The sequence below is a fragment of the Vipera berus genome (assembly GCF_964194415.1).
Source record: "Vipera berus genome assembly, chromosome: 3".
Classification (NCBI taxonomy): domain Eukaryota; kingdom Metazoa; phylum Chordata; class Lepidosauria; order Squamata; family Viperidae; genus Vipera; species Vipera berus.
The window spans coordinates 101,756,240-101,774,618 of record NC_138204.1 but is presented as its reverse complement, the minus strand read 5'-3'; the positions used below and the strand labels follow the sequence as shown (position 1 = coordinate 101,774,618).

Here is an 18,379-nt window from a genome sequence, read left to right as displayed (position 1 = left end):
ATCACACCTGGAATACTGCATCCAGTTTTGATCACATTACAAAAAAATATATATGTTGAGACTTTGGGAAAAAAAAGTGCAGAGAAGAGCAACTAAGATGATTAAAGGCCTGGAGACTAAAACATATGAAGAAAGATTGCAGGATTTGGGTTTGGCTAGTCTTGAGAAAAGAAGGACTAGTGGGACATGATAGCAGTATTCCAATATTTCAGAGGTTGCCACAAAGAGGAGGGGATCAAATTATTTTCCAAAGCACCTGTAGGGAGAACAAGAAACAATGGATGGAAACTGATCAAGGGGAGAATCAACCTGCAATTAAGAAAAAATTTCCTGACAGTGAGAACAATTAACCAATGGAACAGCTTTCCATCAGAGTTTGTGGGTACTTCATCACTGGAAGTTAGAGAATGGACAGTTACTTATCTGAAATGGCATAGGGCAGGGGTAGGCAACCTTGGCTCTTTTATGACTCATGGACTTCAACTCCCAGAATTGGCTCAGGAATTCTGAAAGTTGAAGTCATAAAAGAGCCGAGGTTGCCTATCCCTGGCATAGGGTCTCCTGCTTGAGTAGGAGGTTAGACTAGAAGACCTTGAATATCTCTTCCAGCTGTTTCTGATTGATTGAGTGATTGAGAATGTCTTACTGAAGAGTATTATTTGATACTAGTAGAACAATTCAGTATTAAGGAGATATAGGGCTAGTTCGAAACCTTGGCCAATGTCTACAGGATGCCCATGATAGCAATCTACTTAATCCTACCTCAAAAGTTGTGTTGCAATTCTCTTCAGAAATAAATAAAAAAAGATATGTAAAATGTGAATATTGTAATGTTAAAGTGGGAATTTCTTATTCAGAATTCCAATCACTCAATGCCATTACCCGTGCTAACTTCTATTGCCTTTAGCATTCCAGTCCCACTGTGTTGCTTCATTATTTTACTTTGCAGGGGGATCTCAAAGGATAGTTTTTAAAAATGGCTTCCTCAAATTCGCTGACATTTCTGTCTTGCATAAGTGCTGCTGTTTGTCTACCTAAGCAGGTACACTAAAAAAACAACCCGTATTATGTCTATTAAAATGTATAAAACCTAAATGTACAGAGAAAAGGATATTAAATGTGACAGTTTTCAAATACCTGAGAGTGTTTTTATCAAGTAGCATTTGGATAATATGGTTCACTCCTACCCCACACTCTATTGCCCTTTTTATTATTAGTTCCTTACTAGAAAATTAAGAGCTTTAATTCATCCAGAATCCTTGAGATGCTAATGAGGCATGCTAATTTATGGTGAGCAGCATTAGTACCAATTTTTGATCAACAGCTGTTAATTTTGCAAGGGAAGTTACTAAATCCAAAGGCTACAAGATATGGTTGTATGTAGAAGATAACAATAAGAAGCAAGCAGATGGATCTGTGCAAACATTCTAAAAGAGCTCGGATTTCAGCTCACTGAAGTGGGAAAGAATAATTTGCATTTTTCAAAGGAATAGGGAAGACAGGGATTTAATTACACTAGAAAATGAGTTCCTGGTGAGAATGGGAGTAAAGAAGGCCAAACTAATTTGAAATTTATTATCTGGCTTTTTCAGAGTTGGTTGTTGATTTCCATTTTTGTTATGCATATGGGTATGAAGTGATCAATGTTTGGAGAAATAGTTTGTGTTTCCAACATATAAACTCTTTGGGTTTTTTCCTCTCCTCCCTTTAGAAGCCCAAATGCATCACATTTGGTATGCATTTGAAATTTCTTTCTTCCTCCAGCTAATATTGGAAATCTTAGCTGTATTTTCTACCTTTTAGTTTAACTTCAAAAACCCTCAGCAAGCAAGCAATTCAAACCTCTGGGAAGGGCAGTCACTATTTTTCCCCCCTTGGCAATGGATTAGATGACAAGGAAAACAAAAGGGAAGAAAAAAATGGAGAGTGTTGCTCCCCTTTTTTTCTATTAACATATTCATCTATGATTTTGCTCTGCCTGTGTGTGGGAGAGGCAAGGAAGGAAAGAAGGAAGGAAGGAAGGAATTTTATCTTTCTTTACTAGAGCATAATTAAAAAAAACAGGTGTTTGTTACTGTATGCTTCCAGTCTTATGCACAAATGATCATGTGGTTCATGCTTATTATCTACCACCCTCTCAAACCACTTTCAAAGTATAGTAATAGTCAGCACCAATTCAAGCAAAACTATCCAATCCAAGCAGCCTGGCAGCATATGTGAGGAAGTTCTTATAGTGCAGCAACACTCATACGAATGTGCTATTTTTGGAAACTGCTCCTTCCAAGTGATGGCCTTTCATGTTATTGCTCAAATCATAACCATGACTTAAACTTTCCTTACCGATCCATCCATCTCTAGGAACTGATACAAAAATAAAGCAAAATAAATCATATGTAAATCAGCAGAGTTCCAGCATCATACATAGTTTTCCACAGTGGCCCTGACCTTTACCAACCAATTTTAAACTATTTTTATTTCACTTATCAGAAATCTGATGTACCTGTGACATATCACATCTAGGAAAAATATAGAATATAGAATGTCACATAAATTACTTTCAGAATATTTATCTCCAAAACATATACTTAGATAAGACTTACCAAATTTGGAACCATCCAGATAAGTTCAGTTACAATTCTCATCATTTCCAAATAAGATGGTCATTGGCCTATTGATTGGGGATGATGGAATTGTAATCTATTCCATCTGGTTGGTATGTGCAAGAGAAAGACTGATTTAAATTCCTCTCATTTATGCAAAAGATATTGCCTGGAGAAGACTTGATCTTTCTGTTCTAAATATTTGATAACTTTTCTTACACATTTGTTTAGAAACCCTGATTTACAGCAACAAAACACAAATCTCCTCAGTATAATTGATCTAGCAAAATCTCTCTTGGTCTGTCAACTTCCCTTTGAATCCTTGATGAGAGTGTAAAACAGGCTATGGAAAGTTTGATTTCAAAATATATCTCATAATCATAAAGGTCAGAATAGCTGAGTGCAATTAAGCTTTCATGATATTTAAAGGTTTGCTTCCCTCAAGATACCTAGTCTGAAAAGGGCAAAATGGCAATAGCAGGTATAGACCTCCTTCAGGAGATAACTGGTATGGATTAGTCAGTCATAAGTGATGACTGAAGGCAGTTAAATCCTCATCTGGATGTTTGCTGACATCAGGCTGTACTTCTGCAAGATGTTTACATCTGTCTTTACTACATTCTGATAGGATTCTGATAGTAGAGTCACTTTTCTTTTTATAGGCAAAAGGGTCATCAACACAACAGTGGCATCCTGGTAAAAAGTGAATATGGGATGAAGGCTATTTCATGCTAAATTGGAAATGGTGTGGGTTGGAGTTTCCTGCAAACTTCTAACTGATCATATGATACAAAAGTCATCACTATTGTGCAGGAATTATGAACATAGCCAGCAATCTACTTGTTTAATTTTTTTTAATCAAGGAGGGATATGAACACATGTAGACTCAAATACATTCCCTAATGCACAGAGCTTTTATATAGAGCTTCTCAAACCTCTGTGCTAATTATCTCTATTTCTGTTGCACAGTCATTTCTTCTTTCACTTGTCATTCCTCAATTTACCAGTATTGCTTTTACCCAAGAATGCAACTTTGCTCAAGGTAGCAGAAAGTCCATTTAAGTCATACTTGGGATTTTTCCCCCCCTATGATTCTTGCTCTGAGAAATAGACACTTGTGGAAGTCATGAAAGTTGAATGTATTGAGATTCAATCTCCTAAATCTGCTCCCATAGAAGTTTAAGGAGTAATGTAATACTTCGATAGACTTTAAAGGGGAGCTCATATGCTCTCCTTAATCTGTCTTTGAAAGCCTCATTCTCCCTACGACTTTCAAAATTATTTACTTATTTCCATCTGCTATAAACATTTTTTTATGAAAGAATGAGTGATGCTAATGGACTCTGCATTATAGTCCAAATTATAGTCAAATCCATGGAAATGCCTAACAAAATAGTATGACAACCCCCACATCAAATCAAGGCAGATTTGGCCAGCCAAAGATCTCCTGAAAATGGAACCAAATAAGATAAAGGTCTTACACACAAGCTCAACTTAGATTTGCTGCATCCTTATTCATTACTACTAATGAATGCAGTGCACAGAATCCACCATTCCATACATCATTTCTGGTGGCAGAGTAATGATGTCATTATAGAATCACAAGACAATGATGAAAATGATATACTATGTGAAAACATCACACCTGAATCTTCGAAATCACTATTGTAAGTATTCCATGTCTCACTGATGCGTAGCAGGCTCTCTTCCATAGCTTGAATATCCATATATGGACAGTTGCATTCTGGGAATTTGGACCCACACTGACACCAACAATCGTTGTCCTTGCAGATGAATTCTCCCTCTGAATTGCATGCAATGTAGCTCAGAGCTGCCTGTACAAACCTTTCTTGCAAATATTTGGGCAGGATAAGCTGAAGACCTTAATGGAGGAGGAAGAGAAGGAGAATAAGAAACAATTTATCTTAATAAGTGAGATAGTTTCCTCAGAGCTTAACCAATCCTTTAGATTTAGTTCTATCTACAATCAATATGTCCACAGAAGATGTTAGGTCACAGATTTAAAAGCAATCAAACAGCTCACGTATATCATTTTTTATGACTTGTGACAGTCAAAAGCCTTCTGGGGAAGGGAAATATTTTTGCAATTGATTGCTAGAGGGTGATTTTTCACATGCCAAGGGGAACCTGGCAACTGGTTTTTAGGGAATCTGTTGACAAATGGCTCTACTAGGGAGAAAAACATAATGTTTTTAATTGTCCACTTTTAAACACATTAAACCTATAGAGATTCTTTTAAACAACATCAAACCAAGAAAAACCTCCTTGAGTAGCTTTATGTTACAGATTACTGACAATAATGCAACTATCACTTCAAATCATTGTTCTTGAAGTGTGAATTCCACCAATGTTTGTTGATAAAACTACTTTTTTTAATCTGCATAATCATTTTTAAGGAATTATGCTCTTTTATTCATATTCATCTTGTTAATTCAAATCTATCCTTTGATCATGTGTGTTGAAAATCATTTCTGATCCACAGCATGGAAGATTTCTCAGAATAATACTATGATGCTGGAGAGTTTATAGACAAATAATAATTAATAAATTTCAAAACCAATACATCATGAATTCTACTGTTTATAGCATGAGAGTAGACCCAAGGAATCTCTTCCCACAAAAAATGATCTGATGCCTGTGTGAAGTAGCATCCCTAATCCCAAGACTAAAATGAGGAAAAGAATGATCAAATCATTTTTTCTAGCGTTGTTGTAGCCATATATGTTTCACTTATCTATCCAATTTTATGAAAGACTCACTAGAGAACTTCTTTTTCGTGAAGACTGTCAAAAAAGAAATAGATTTTTGATATTGCTTTGGCTATGAGAATTTTTTTTCCTCCATCGGCTTTGCCATATAAGTGCTTGCAGCAAAACTGATCAATGCAGTTAATAAACATTTTGGAACACTGTGAGAAGGCATCAAACTAATTGCCAGGTATGTAGTCTATGCCAGGGATTTTATTTTTTATAGTTTATAGTTTATAGTTTATAGTTTATTTGATTTATATACCGCCCTTCTCCTTGGTGGGACTCAGGGCGGTTCACAGGGCATACATAAGAAACACTATACAAAAATTAAAAAGAATTAAATCCATGCCCAATTAAAACAGAAGTACAGATTAAAAACAATTAAAAGCCCATAATCCCCCATCAGGCCAGACCAGCTAATTCGAACAGATGGGTCTTCAGGCCCCGACGGAAAGTTCGAAGGTCTGGTGCCATCCGGAGCTCCACCGGCAATTGATTCCATAAAGCCGGAGCCCCCACAGAGAAGGCCCTCCCCCTGGGGGCCACCAGTCGACATTCCCTGACTGGCGGCACCCTGAGGAGGCCCTCTCTGTGGGAACGCACAGGGCGGAGGGGAGTCGATGCCGGCAGCAGGTGGTCCCTGAGGTAACCCGGACCCATGCCATGTAGGGCCTTAAAGATCGTGACCAACACCTTGAACCTCACCCGAAAGACAACTGGTAACCAATGCAGCTCGCGGAGCAAAGGTGTAACATGGGAGTACCGGGAAACTCCCAAGACAACTCTCGCGGCCGCATTCTGTACCAGTTGGAGCCTCCGAGTGGTCTTCAAGGGAAGCCCCATGTAGAGAGCATTACAGTAGTCAAGGCGAGAGGTCACGAGCGCATGAGTGACTGTACACAGGGCATCCCGGTTCAGATAGGGCCGCAACTGGCGCACCAGGCAAACCTGGGCGAAAGCCCCCCTAGTCACGGCCACTATATGCTCTTCCAAAGTAAGCCGTGAATCTAGAAGGACTCCCAAGTTGCGAGCCCTATCCACGGGGGGTAAGAGCTCACCCCCCATAGAAAGAGATGGAACATTTGGAATGTCCCGGGATGCCGGAATGCACAGCCACTCAGTCTTGTCAGGGTTGAGCTGAAGTCTGTTCCTCCCCATCCAGACCCGAACCGCCTCCAGGCAACGGGACATCACGGCGAGGGCATCACTGGGGTGGTTTGGGGTCGAAAAGAAAAGTTGGGTATCATCGGCATACTGATGATACCCAACTCCAAAACCACGAATGATCTCACCCAGCGGTTTCATATAGATGTTGAACAGGAGAGGCGAGAGAACCGACCCCTGAGGAACTCCACAAACGAGAGACCTAGGGGCCGATCTCTGCCCCCCTGCCAACACCGACTCCGAGCGTCCCAGGAGATAGGAGGAGAACCACTGAAGAACTGTGCCTCCCACTCCCAATCCCCTGAGACGCCGCAGCAAGATACCATGGTCGATGGTATCGAAAGCCGCTGAGAGGTCTAATAGGACTAGGACAGAGGAATGTCCCCTATCCCGCGCCCTCCAGAGATCATTCACCAGAGCGACCAATGCCGTCTCCGTGCTGTACCCGGGCCTGAAACCCGATTGGTAGGGGTCCAGATAATCCGCTTCATCCAGGACCAGAGGGAGCTGATGCGCCACCACACTCTCAACAACCTTCGCAAGAAAGCGAAGGTTGGAGACTGGACGAAAGTTGTTCAAAACGGCTGGGTCCAGGGCAGGCTTCTTGAGGAGAGGTCTCACCACCGCCTCCTTCAAGACGGTGGGGAAATAACCCTCACTCAAAGAAGCAGATATAACCGCCTGGAGCTTCTTAACATCTTTTGTACACATTAAATAAAGTTTTTTTCCAACCCCCTACCGCTCCCCCCCCCCGTTCTGACTATGGACAACCTTAATGGATTTTCTTAGCCAAGAGATGATGTTGATATATACCATTGTATGAATCAATCTTTTTCCAAGATACATAGTTAATGTTATTCTCATTTCTCAGAATTCTAGTCCTCCCCCATTTTCTCTTCTCAAATATATTTTAGGTGGAATTCACTGACAATCTGAAGAATAATGGGATTTTTTTCTACTCTTATTGGAATCCTTTAATTTCCCTTGAAACTTTTCTATATTTGCCTTGACGTTGGAGACAATTCTACTGCCAAACTTCTATAAACCCCCTGAAGGAAACTCAAAGAATGTTAATAAGATTAAAAACAAAGTCTCTGGATTTTTAATATCATCATTGCTTCCCTAAGCACCAGACAAGCAAAACTGTATTAAAAGTAAGAGACAAACAATGATGCCCCAACCCAACTTTTATTGTAATATGCTGGAGGATTTTTCTTCTTCTAATTATATACTGTGTTAGCTTGATGAAATTTCTAGCAGTGAATTCCATTGCAGGACTATATATTGCTGAATTAGCAACACTAGCACTGTCCTTGAATATAGATATGCATACCACTCAATCGCTACTGGTATTTTTCTTTTTGATGCGTAGTTAAGATTTTTAGTCAGATTGAACAACACCTTGTTTTTGAAGGAACTTTAGCCATTTTAAGTAGATTGCCATATATAACAAAGAAATAGTCCAGCTCAATATGTTGGAACTCCATTTAATAATCTGAATAAAATTCTCTTTTTACAATCCTGTTGGCCAGATGCCCTTCTTGACCCCATTAGGAGTTTGCAGCAGATATTTGTTCTTAGTGCCCTAGGCAAGAGAAACATCTGCTGTTACCTAGGATTGAACTCTCAATCTTCCAAGTCGAAGGTGAGCATCTTTACCACTAGGCCACCATACCACTGATATCCAACACTCTGAATGTTTAGAATAATTCTGTATATGAATTGGGATACTATCAGATAATATCCAAACTGTCACTGCACGTTGTTTTTTTGTTCGTCAGAAAGTTCATTTCTAACTGTACATTTTCCTCTTCTCTCTGCACCTGTTGTGATAACTTATCTGGTAACCATAGTGAATCCCATATGACTAGTTATATTATGGTTTCAGTCTGTTTAGTGCGCATGTCTAGAAAAAGTTCCCAGAGTGTTTATCTGTATTGCTTTATTTCACTTTGCTGTTACTGACTGTTACGTTAGGATGTAGTGAGCTAGCTCTGTATAATATATATTTAGTAAAAGGTATTTAGTAAGATTATGCGTCGTGTTTTTCTTGCCTTCCTGCATGCATATCATGCATTCTCTGAAGCACGGTCCTTCACCCTCTACAAAGGTGATTTTTACCTTGACATTTTGGTATCGAGGATGGTTTGATTTATGTTTTTGGAGATGCATGTTTCTGCGGCTGTTATCAGTTAGTTAGTGCTAGTGAGGCAGCGGTGATTAACTGCTGAAACATGTCAGGAAGGAAGCCACGGCTGAAAAGGAGTCTTTCTGTGGGGCATCTCCCTTCCACTTTAAAAACTCCGATAGCTTCGGCCACACGCCTTGGAGAAGACGCACCTGCTCCTGTCGACGATGCAAGGTCAGTCACTCCTTTTTCTATTTTTCCAAGCTCCCTGGCAGCTGTTTTTGGAAATGTTCACACTCCAGGGGCTCAAGATGAATTTCAAAGGCTTGGAGTGAAACTTAAAGTTCAGCCGAAGAAAATTCCTTCTGCTCCTTCAAGCCCCAAGCAAACTATGCGAGATAGGGCTATGCAAGGCTACTGTGAACAAATTGGGGTTTTTGAAAGGCATTTGCAGCAGGCAAAGGAATATGTGTCAATGGTTCAGCAATATGAGAGGAATTATGAGCATGAACCGGCCATATTGCCACACCCACAAGGAGAAGCCATATTGCCTCCTTCTTCCCCAAAGCCAAAGTCACGCCCATCATTGAGTGTCATGCAAGACGAATGGGAACCGGAGGCTCCTATGTCACATGATCATGGGCTGTCCCAAAGGACATACAGAGCCACAGTGATGCCTGAAGCAAATGTTATAGCACCATCTACTGGTGAAGCTGCATTAAGACATAAATTGGAGCTCTCACTCTCGCAATTGTCTATGGAGGAGTCTTTGCTCAGAGATACAAGATTTCTGCCGTTATCTGAGGCTCCAGCCCCTGATGGTGCTAGGATTCCTGTTACTGTTGCTTCTCCTGTTAATATTGCTTCTATGCAAGCCCCTCTACCTGGCAGAACACAGCCATATTTAACCCACATGCAATTGCCACCGGGTTCTTATATGCGAAGGCCAGTGTCATCTGCAGGTTATGCTAATGCACCAGCCCCAGCGCCAGCGTCTCCTGCTGGCCAGGGTGGAATAGCAGCTCAAAGACAGTCACAGCCAGCACCAAGACTACCGGCAGCTTCAATGCAACTGCCGCATGTCCAGGCACAGGCACAGACGCCACTGGTGCCCCCTGCAGGTTATGGTCGGATTGCACAACCTGCACAGCCAGTACCTCAATTGTATATTCCTCATCAAACACCTTCCATTGTACCACTGACTGGTGACTCAAAATTAAAGAAGTCAGGGCAGAATTACAGGGCATGGGTCAGTGAGGTTGGACTTTTGCTACTCAGAGAAGGTACTCACATGATGGTGTTTAATCCTCCTGCCCAGCCATGGACTCCTGACATATGGGACTTGGATAATAGAGCATGCACAACATTATTGATGTCAATGGACACTGAATTGCAGCTCACGTTTTCACAAGATGCAACTGCCCAACAAATTTGGACTCAGTTAGAGACATGTTATCGGCCTACATCAATTGAGTCTACATGTTTACTTTTGTCTGAGTTCCATGGTTCCAGATTAAAACCTGGTGAACATATTGGAGCACATTTGACTAAAATGAAAGGTATTAGAAAAGAACTGGGTGAAAAAGGCTATCCTATTGATGATTTTCAAATGATCAGCATTATCATCAATTCTTTGAATCATGAGTGGAAAGATGCTATTTCCAAGATCAATCAAGTGCCTATTGCTCAACGCACAGTGGATCATGTATGCAGAATCTTAGCCGAAGAAGAGGCACTTATGCAAGCTGCGCCACATTTAAGGGAACCACCTGCATCAAGAGCTTCAGCGAGGCGTGCCTTCCGTGGAAGGACCTACGTTTCAAGGATGCCAAGATGCTACATCTGCAATCGTGTGGGACATGCCACCCGGGATTGTCCCCAACGAGTTCCAGCGCCCAGCCCAGAGGAACAGATTCCAGAGGAGGCAGAGGTAGAGGCGGACGACAAGGTCGTGGTCGTGGTTCCAGGCGTGATCCACAAGCTCCACTTGTCACATTAGTTGTGACCAACGATCCACAGCCTCAACCAGAGTACGACAGATGACTTCTTTGGACTTTGGACAGTGGAGCAGCATTACATGTTACCTACAGAAAAGAGCTTTACACAGAGATGCACGAGCCTGAACCTGAACTTCGTGAACTTTACTCTTTTTCCAATCATCCTGTTCAGGTCATGGGAAAAGGAACTGTTTATATTGAAGAGCTCGGTGCTCTCATTCCAAATGTTTACTACGTTCCGTCTGCCAGTAGTAATTTGCTTAGTCAGAGTCATTTGTCTAGGTTTTCTCATTTTCAGGTTCACCATCTTGAAAAAGCAAGTTATATAGTCAAAGACGGAGATATTGTTGCTGAAACCATGTTGATTGGTGGTGTTTATTACTTAAAACCAAAGTCTAAGCAGCAAGAGCAGGCAAGTATACACGTTCCAAAGAGCACAGGCCCAGAGAGAGACGTCCCAGAGAGAGATCCTGTTGCTATTCCAAAGGTTCCTAATAATGATAAAAAGACAAAAAAGACACAGGTTGCTCACAGCAAGCCTGGGGTTCCTAATAAAAATGCTAATGTTGAGAATTCACTAACAGGTAAACCTTTGCATTCCAGGTGTATCCATAAGTGGCACAGAAGATTGGGTCATGCCAGTTTCCGTGTTCTGAAGAAGATGCCAGAGTTCGCAAGAGGTTTGGATCTAAAGGGGTGTAAGGTGTTTTTGGACTGTGCTGTCTGCAAGAAAGCCAAATCCAAAGCAGCAGCAATTCCAAAACGCGCTACACGCCTGTCAACACGCATTTTTGATTTGGTACACACTGAAATAGTTGGTCCTTTTGAACCCACACTTGGTGGTAAAAGATATTTCTTGACAATCGTTGATAATTATTCTAGATATGGATATGTATATCCTATGAAAGAAAAATCTGAGACTTTTCAGATCTTTAAAGACTTTGCTAGTCTTGTCTATACCCAATTCGAGGTCAACATTGCCAGAATCCAGAGTGATCGCGGTGCTGAATTCATGTCTCAGCGTTTCCAGGACTGGATGCGTGAGAATGGGATAGTACATCAGACATCTGCTCCTTATACGCCAGCTGAAAATGGGGTGGCAGAACGCAGAAATGGGGTTTTGCAAACCATGATGTGTTGCCTCCTTGAAGATGCTAACCTCAGTCTTCCATACTGGGGTGAAGCTATCAAATATGCTAACCATATCATCAACCGTACTTGGAGTAGTGTGATAAATCAGACCCCTTATTTCATGTTGTATGGACACAAGCCTGATCTCTCACATCTCCATATTTTTGGTTCCTATGCTATGGTGAATATTCCTTTAGCCCAAAGAAAGAAAGGGGGTCCTGCAGCAAAAAGGATGAGATTTATGGGCATTGATGATAATTCAAAATGGAGCAAATACATTGACTCTCATCATGTTATTGTGGTTTCACAATCTGCTACTTTTGAGGAAGATGCTGGAGTTTATTTTCCTAGAGATGATGCTGCTGATGCCACACAACCTGATGATCAAGATTCACAGGAGAATGTTCCTTCCACGAGTTCTTCTCAACCTACTGTTCCGTCTTCACAAGCCACTGATGTTGCTGCTGGCGACGATGATGAAGACGAGGACGACACGGAAGAAGAATGGACGGTTGGCCCGAGACGTTCCAAGAGGTCCACAAAGGGAATCCCTCCAAAACTGTATTTGTGGCAAGTAACAAAAACACCTGTACCTTTGATTTGTAATGTTACACTTCCACCTGAGAAGTTCACACAGATCAAACATCTTCCTGAATCAGAACAAGATAAATGGTTTGAGGCGATGCAGGCTGAAATGGACAGTCTAAAGAAACTCCAAGTGTTTACGCCTGCAAGCCCTCCAGCAAATAAGAAAGTTATTGGTACTCGATGGGTCTACAGGATCAAAAAGAAGCCGAATGGTGAGTCGTTGTACAAGGCCAGACTGGTAGCCCAGGGTTTCGCTCAACGTTATCCTGAGGACTATACAAATACATACTCACCCACAGTGCGGACTGAAAGTGTGAAAATTGCTTTAGCCACTGCAACTATCCTTGGCCTAGAGGTTTTCCAGTTCGACGTTGAAACGGCTTATCTACACGCTGATCTTGATGAAGAAATTTATGTCAAAGGTCCTCCAGGGTTCAGACAGCAAGAAGGGGATACCTGGTTTCTACACAAAAGTCTTTATGGTCTGAAACAGTCTGGTTTAATGTGGTACTTATGTCTTTCTGACAAACTAAATTCAATGGGCTTTATTAAGTCCGAAACAGATGAATGCGTGTTTACTAAAAGATCCGGTAATAGGTATGAGATAATTCTTGTTTATGTCGATGATATTGTTTATATTGGTCCAAATAAGCAGATGAGTGAGGTTTTTGCTAAAGCTTTACAAATGTTCTTCACACTGAAGTGTTTAGGATGTATTAACACTTATTTAGGTGTTCAAATTGCCAAAACTCAGAAGGGGTTTAGTCTCACACAAGAAGAGAAGATTGAACAACTGTTACATCACTGTAACATGGAGGACGCTAAGCCTGTGAGTATACCCATGCAAACTGACTTTCACATTTTGGCACATGAACCAAGTCCTGAGTTCGAGGATCAAACACTATATCGCTCAGTCATTGGGTCGCTGCTGTATATTAGTAGTTGGACTAGACCCGACATTGCACTTAGTGTTAATCTGTTATCACGACACGTAGGCAAGGCAAAACAGTTTCATTGGACATGTGTTAAAAAGTTATTGAGGTATCTAAAACACACCAAAGACATGAAGTTGTTGTTGGAACCAACACATACTGACTATGCAGAGTTATGTTGTTTTGCAGATTCAGATTGGGCGAGTGATAAGAAGTCACGGAAAAGTACATCAGGTTACATGATGTTCCTAAATGGTTGTCCTGTTTACTGGCATGTGCGTAAACAGAATTTTGTTTCTTGTTCCTCTACAGAAGCTGAGTATGCTTGTGTGTCTGATGCATGCAATTCTTTAACCTGGTTTGATGCTTTGGTCACAGATATCTGGACACATCCGATTCGACCGATCACAGTGATGGAAGATAATGAATCTGTGGTTTATATTTCTGAAACACGTTTTACAGGTTCAAGGTCCAGACACATTGACATCCGATATCAAAACATAAGGCAACTGGTTAAACAAGGTTTTGTGACATTACAGTATGTGCCTACACGTGATCAAATTGCTGATATGCTGAAGAAACCACTTCCTACAGCCCAGCATGAGTATCTGCGTGAGAAGATGTGCTTTACTTGAGTCTTCACTTTGCTGACGAAAGAAGGGGAATGTCACTGCACGTTGTTTTTTTTTGTTCGTCAGAAAGTTCATTTCTAACTGTACATTTTCCTCTTCTCTCTGCACCTGTTGTGATAACTTATCTGGTAACCATAGTGAATCCCATATGACTAGTTATGTTATGGTTTCAGTCTGTTTAGTGCGCATGTCTAGAAAAAGTTCCCAGAGTGTTTATCTGTATTGCTTTATTTCACTTTGCTGTTACTGACTGTTACGTTAGGATGTAGTGAGCTAGCTCTGTATAATATATATTTAGTAAAAGGTATTTAGTAAGATTATGCGTCGTGTTTTTCTTGCCTTCCTGCATGCATATCATGCATTCTCTGAAGCACGGTCCTTCGCCCTCTACAAAGGTGATTTTTACCTTGACACAAACTGTATATTAAAGTAAAGAAAATGGCCACAACAAATTTTTTGAATCTGATTTTTTTTCCATATTTTGAACACAACCTTGATTTTTATATACCCACTGAAACCTTAGGGAAATGGAACATTTGAAATGATTCTTCATATGTACTCTTCAGGCATACTGTAAGTTTAATAACAATAGTCCTATAAAAATCTTCCTGTAAGAAGTTAACAAAATTCCACCCACGTACCTTGCAACTGAATCTTATTTTCTGGACTCTGTACCAAAACAGAACTGACAGAATCTAGGTTGTCATAGTTACTGCAGCCAAGAGGACCAGTCCGGGTTTCTGTCACCTAGTGAATAAAGAAATGGAAAACCATTTGCTGTATTATATAGAAAAGGCTAATTTTCCTTCCCAAAACATCTGGAACTTGAAGAAGTAGTGGTCATTGTAACCAACACACACAACATTACATTTTACCATGCAAACTTTTTTTTAGTATAGCATTTCATCAATAGCAGAGTATTTCTTGATGGTAGTGCTCAATTTTCTACGGATTAGAAATCAGCGAAACCTTGGGAAGTCAATTTTCATAAACCTGGGAGAAGAAACAACCCTTCACAATTTTTGTGGAAGTAGTAATATAGAAAATGGATGGTTAATATGGGATATTCTTGAGTCAGAAAAAAGAATATTTATGCAATCATTTGTGCATAGATGAAAAAGATAGTTATCAGAAAAACTCTGACAACATTCTGCTTAAAATTATATTGTTGGTTTTCAGTTATACAAATTACCTTTGAAGAAAGAATGGAAGCAAAGAGAGGGTCAAACCTCTGGATATAATATTAAACTGGATTCAAACTGGAAGCACAGTTCTATGACTACTTTTTAAAAAACCTCATTCATAGGTTATGTTGTGAGTCCTTGCCAGCCAGTGGACCCGGCAGCTCAGTCAGAGGAATCAGAGGAGGAAGAGGGGCCTGGAGTGACATCAGAGTCAGGGGAAGGCTTTGAGGAGCTCCAAGACTTACAATCTGACAAGGAGCCTGCCCCCTCTACTCATGCTCAGGCTGAGACACAGCTATGCTGGGAGTCTGAGTTGGACAATGATGACTCACAGCTGGAAGATATCCAGGATGCATGTAAACGCTGACAAGAAAAGAGAGTTGGACAGAGGAATGCAATGGGGTGGCTCCAAAGGCAAAGGAGAAGGCATTAGAAAGCCACAGCTTGGCTGCATCATAAAAGGGAAGGTGTGGGAGGTACTGGCTGCCAAAGGCAACCATTCGTGTTAAGGAACCAAGTTTCTGTGAACTGTGTTTTGTTTGACTTGGACATTTACTCAGGTCTGTAAATAATAAAAAGGGATTGTTTTTTTCCTGCAGTTCCAGCCTGCTTGTTGGAAGAGGGGTTTCTCCTTGTGAGCTTAACAAGGACTCACGTAGGCTGGGACAGAACAGGTTAATAACACATCAATTACTATTCTTAAAGATGTGTGTAACAAAATTTCTAGCATACCAGAAGAAACTGAAAACTAAAATGCTGCAGTATGATTTGATTTTTTTAAAGAAAATCATTGAATTGACTGAAAAAAATGGCTCTAATTTCTATTGTGTATATTTTTAAAACTCTTTTTTTGAAATTTGATAATAATCTTACTGGAAGGCTTTAAGTATGTATTATAGACGTTATTTCAGCTCATGATGAAATTGGTGAGATAAAGGTTAACCATGAATAATTTGGCTCAAACAACTTTGATAGGACCCAAATTTTAATTCAAGTTTTGGATACGATGGAGAATTCAAGTTTTGGATACGATGGAGAATGAGTTAAACTAGGAAAAAATAATATATTTCAAATTTGGCATAGCTTCTGCATCCTATTGTTTTGGAAAGTCTGAATTTGATAATTTTGTATTTGACCAATGTTTCCCCAACTGGTTAGATAAAGAATCTTTTAAATCATTTGCCATTTATACTGAAAAGTGAATTTACTTGCAAACATCTGTCTTCTCCCCATCCCTGCACTTTTGGGAAAATCTGTATTTTATTTATTTATTTATTTATTTATTTATTTTATTACATTTATATACCGCCCTTTCCCGAAGGACTCAGGGCGGTTTACAGGGTAATTAAAAACCAAGATACAAAAGTTAAAACAAGTTTTTTTAAAAAAATATTTGTCCCTGTATAAATAAAACCCCAGTTAAAATAAGATTAATCCTCAGCCTGGGCCAGAGAGCTCTAAGAGCCAGATCTTCAGGTCCCGGCGGAATGAACGGAGGTCGGGGGCAGTCCTCAGCTCCACTGGCAGCTGGTTCCAAAGGGCAGGCGCCCCCACTGAGAAGGCCCTATCCCTGGGTGTCGTCCGCTGGCAATCTCTTACCGGTGACACCCTGAGAAGACCCTCCCTGTGGGAGCGCACTGGACGAAGGGAACTTGATGCCGGCAGCAGGTGTTCCCTCAGATATCCCGGACCCAAGCCATGTAGGGCTTTATAGGTCATCACCAGCACCTTGAATCTCACCCGGAGGGCAACCGGAAGCCAATGCAGCTCGTGGAGTAGAGGTGTTACATGGGAGTATCGGGAGACCTCCATCACAACTCGCGCGGCCGCATTCTGCACCAGCTGAAGCCTCCGAGTGGTCCTCAAGGGCAGCCCCATGTAGAGAACGTTGCAGTAGTCTAAACGGGAGGTCACGAGCGCATGAGTGACTGTGCGTAGGGCATCTCGGTCCAGATAGGGTCGCAACTGGCGCACCAGGCGAACCTGGGCAAAAGCCCCCCTGGTCACGGCTCCTATATGGTCTTCAAAATTGAGTCATGAATCCAGGAGGACGCCCAAGTTGCGAGCCCTATCAACGGGGGGTAACACCTCACCCCCCATCGTTAGAGATGGAATAGTCTGGTTGACCCGAGATGCCGATATGCACAGCCACTCAGTCTTGGCGGGATTGAGACGAAGCCTGTTTCTCCCCATCCAGACCTGGACCGCCTCCAGGCACCGGGACATCACGGCGAGGGCATCGCTGGGTTGGGTCGGGGTGGAAAGAAAAAGTTGGGTATCATCAGTGTACTGATGATACCCCACCCCGAAACCACGAATGATCTCACCCAGCGGCTTCATATAGATGTTGAACAGGAGGGGCGAGAGAACCGACCCCTGAGGAACTCCACAAATGAGAGGCCTCGGGGCGGATCTCTGCCCTCCCGTCAATACCGACGGCAAACGGCCCAGGAGATAGGAGGAGAACCACCGTGAAACGGTGCCTCCCACTCCCAACCCCCTGAGACGCCGCAGTAGGATACCATGGTCGATGGTATCAAAAGCCACTGAGAGATCTAATAGGACCAGGACAGAGGAGCAACCCCTGTCCCGAGCCCTCCAGAGATCATTCACCAGCGTGACCAATGCCGTCTCCGTGCTGTATTCGGGCCTGAAACCTGATTGGTACGGGTCCAGATAATCAGTTTCCTCCAGGAACAGAGGAAGCTGATGCGCCACCACACTCTCAACAACCTTCGCCAAAAAGCGAAGGTTGGAGACTGGACGATAGTTATTTAAAACAGCCAGGTCCAGTGCAGGCTTCTTGAGGAGGGGTCTCACATAATACACATAATACAATTTCTTTTGGCTAAGATCATGTACAGTGCCTAGTAATAAAGGTTAAGATGTGTTTATAAATTTTGAACAATGATGTTAGTGATCCTTATCACATAGTAGGCCCCAAATACATTTTTGTATACTTGTTTCAAAATATTTTAAAATTATGCAAGTCAAAGTATAATGGTAAAACCACAAAGTACACAGAAATTTTAATACATAAGACAATTAAAAGTTTAGATTGAGCAAGTTGGGCATACTTTTTTTGTGTGTAAGTCTGTTTTGAATTTATAGGTTCTCCTTTAAATTTATCTTTAACACTTGTTATTAATCTGGGGGGGTGCTGTACAGCAGACTGACAGATTTTTTTCAACATGAAATACTACTCTATAAAGCAGAACAATTTAATTATACACAGGTGGCATCAAACATGTC

General features: G+C 41.3%; 1 protein-coding gene across 2 annotated transcripts in view; it reads right to left on the bottom strand.

Annotated features, from left to right (window-relative positions):
- The window catches only part of BRINP3 (BMP/retinoic acid inducible neural specific 3), a gene marked incomplete at both ends in the record, with an annotated part of 482,128 nt that overhangs the window by 125,948 nt on the left and 337,801 nt on the right, over nucleotides 1–18,379 (bottom strand). For both annotated transcript variants that reach the window (XM_081324366.1, XM_081324367.1), the window contains 2 exons: nucleotides 4,246–4,474; nucleotides 14,577–14,690. In XM_081324366.1, the coding sequence (XP_081180492.1) occupies nucleotides 4,246–4,474; nucleotides 14,577–14,690 (343 nt within the window). The remainder of the gene's footprint in view (nucleotides 1–4,245; nucleotides 4,475–14,576; nucleotides 14,691–18,379) is intronic.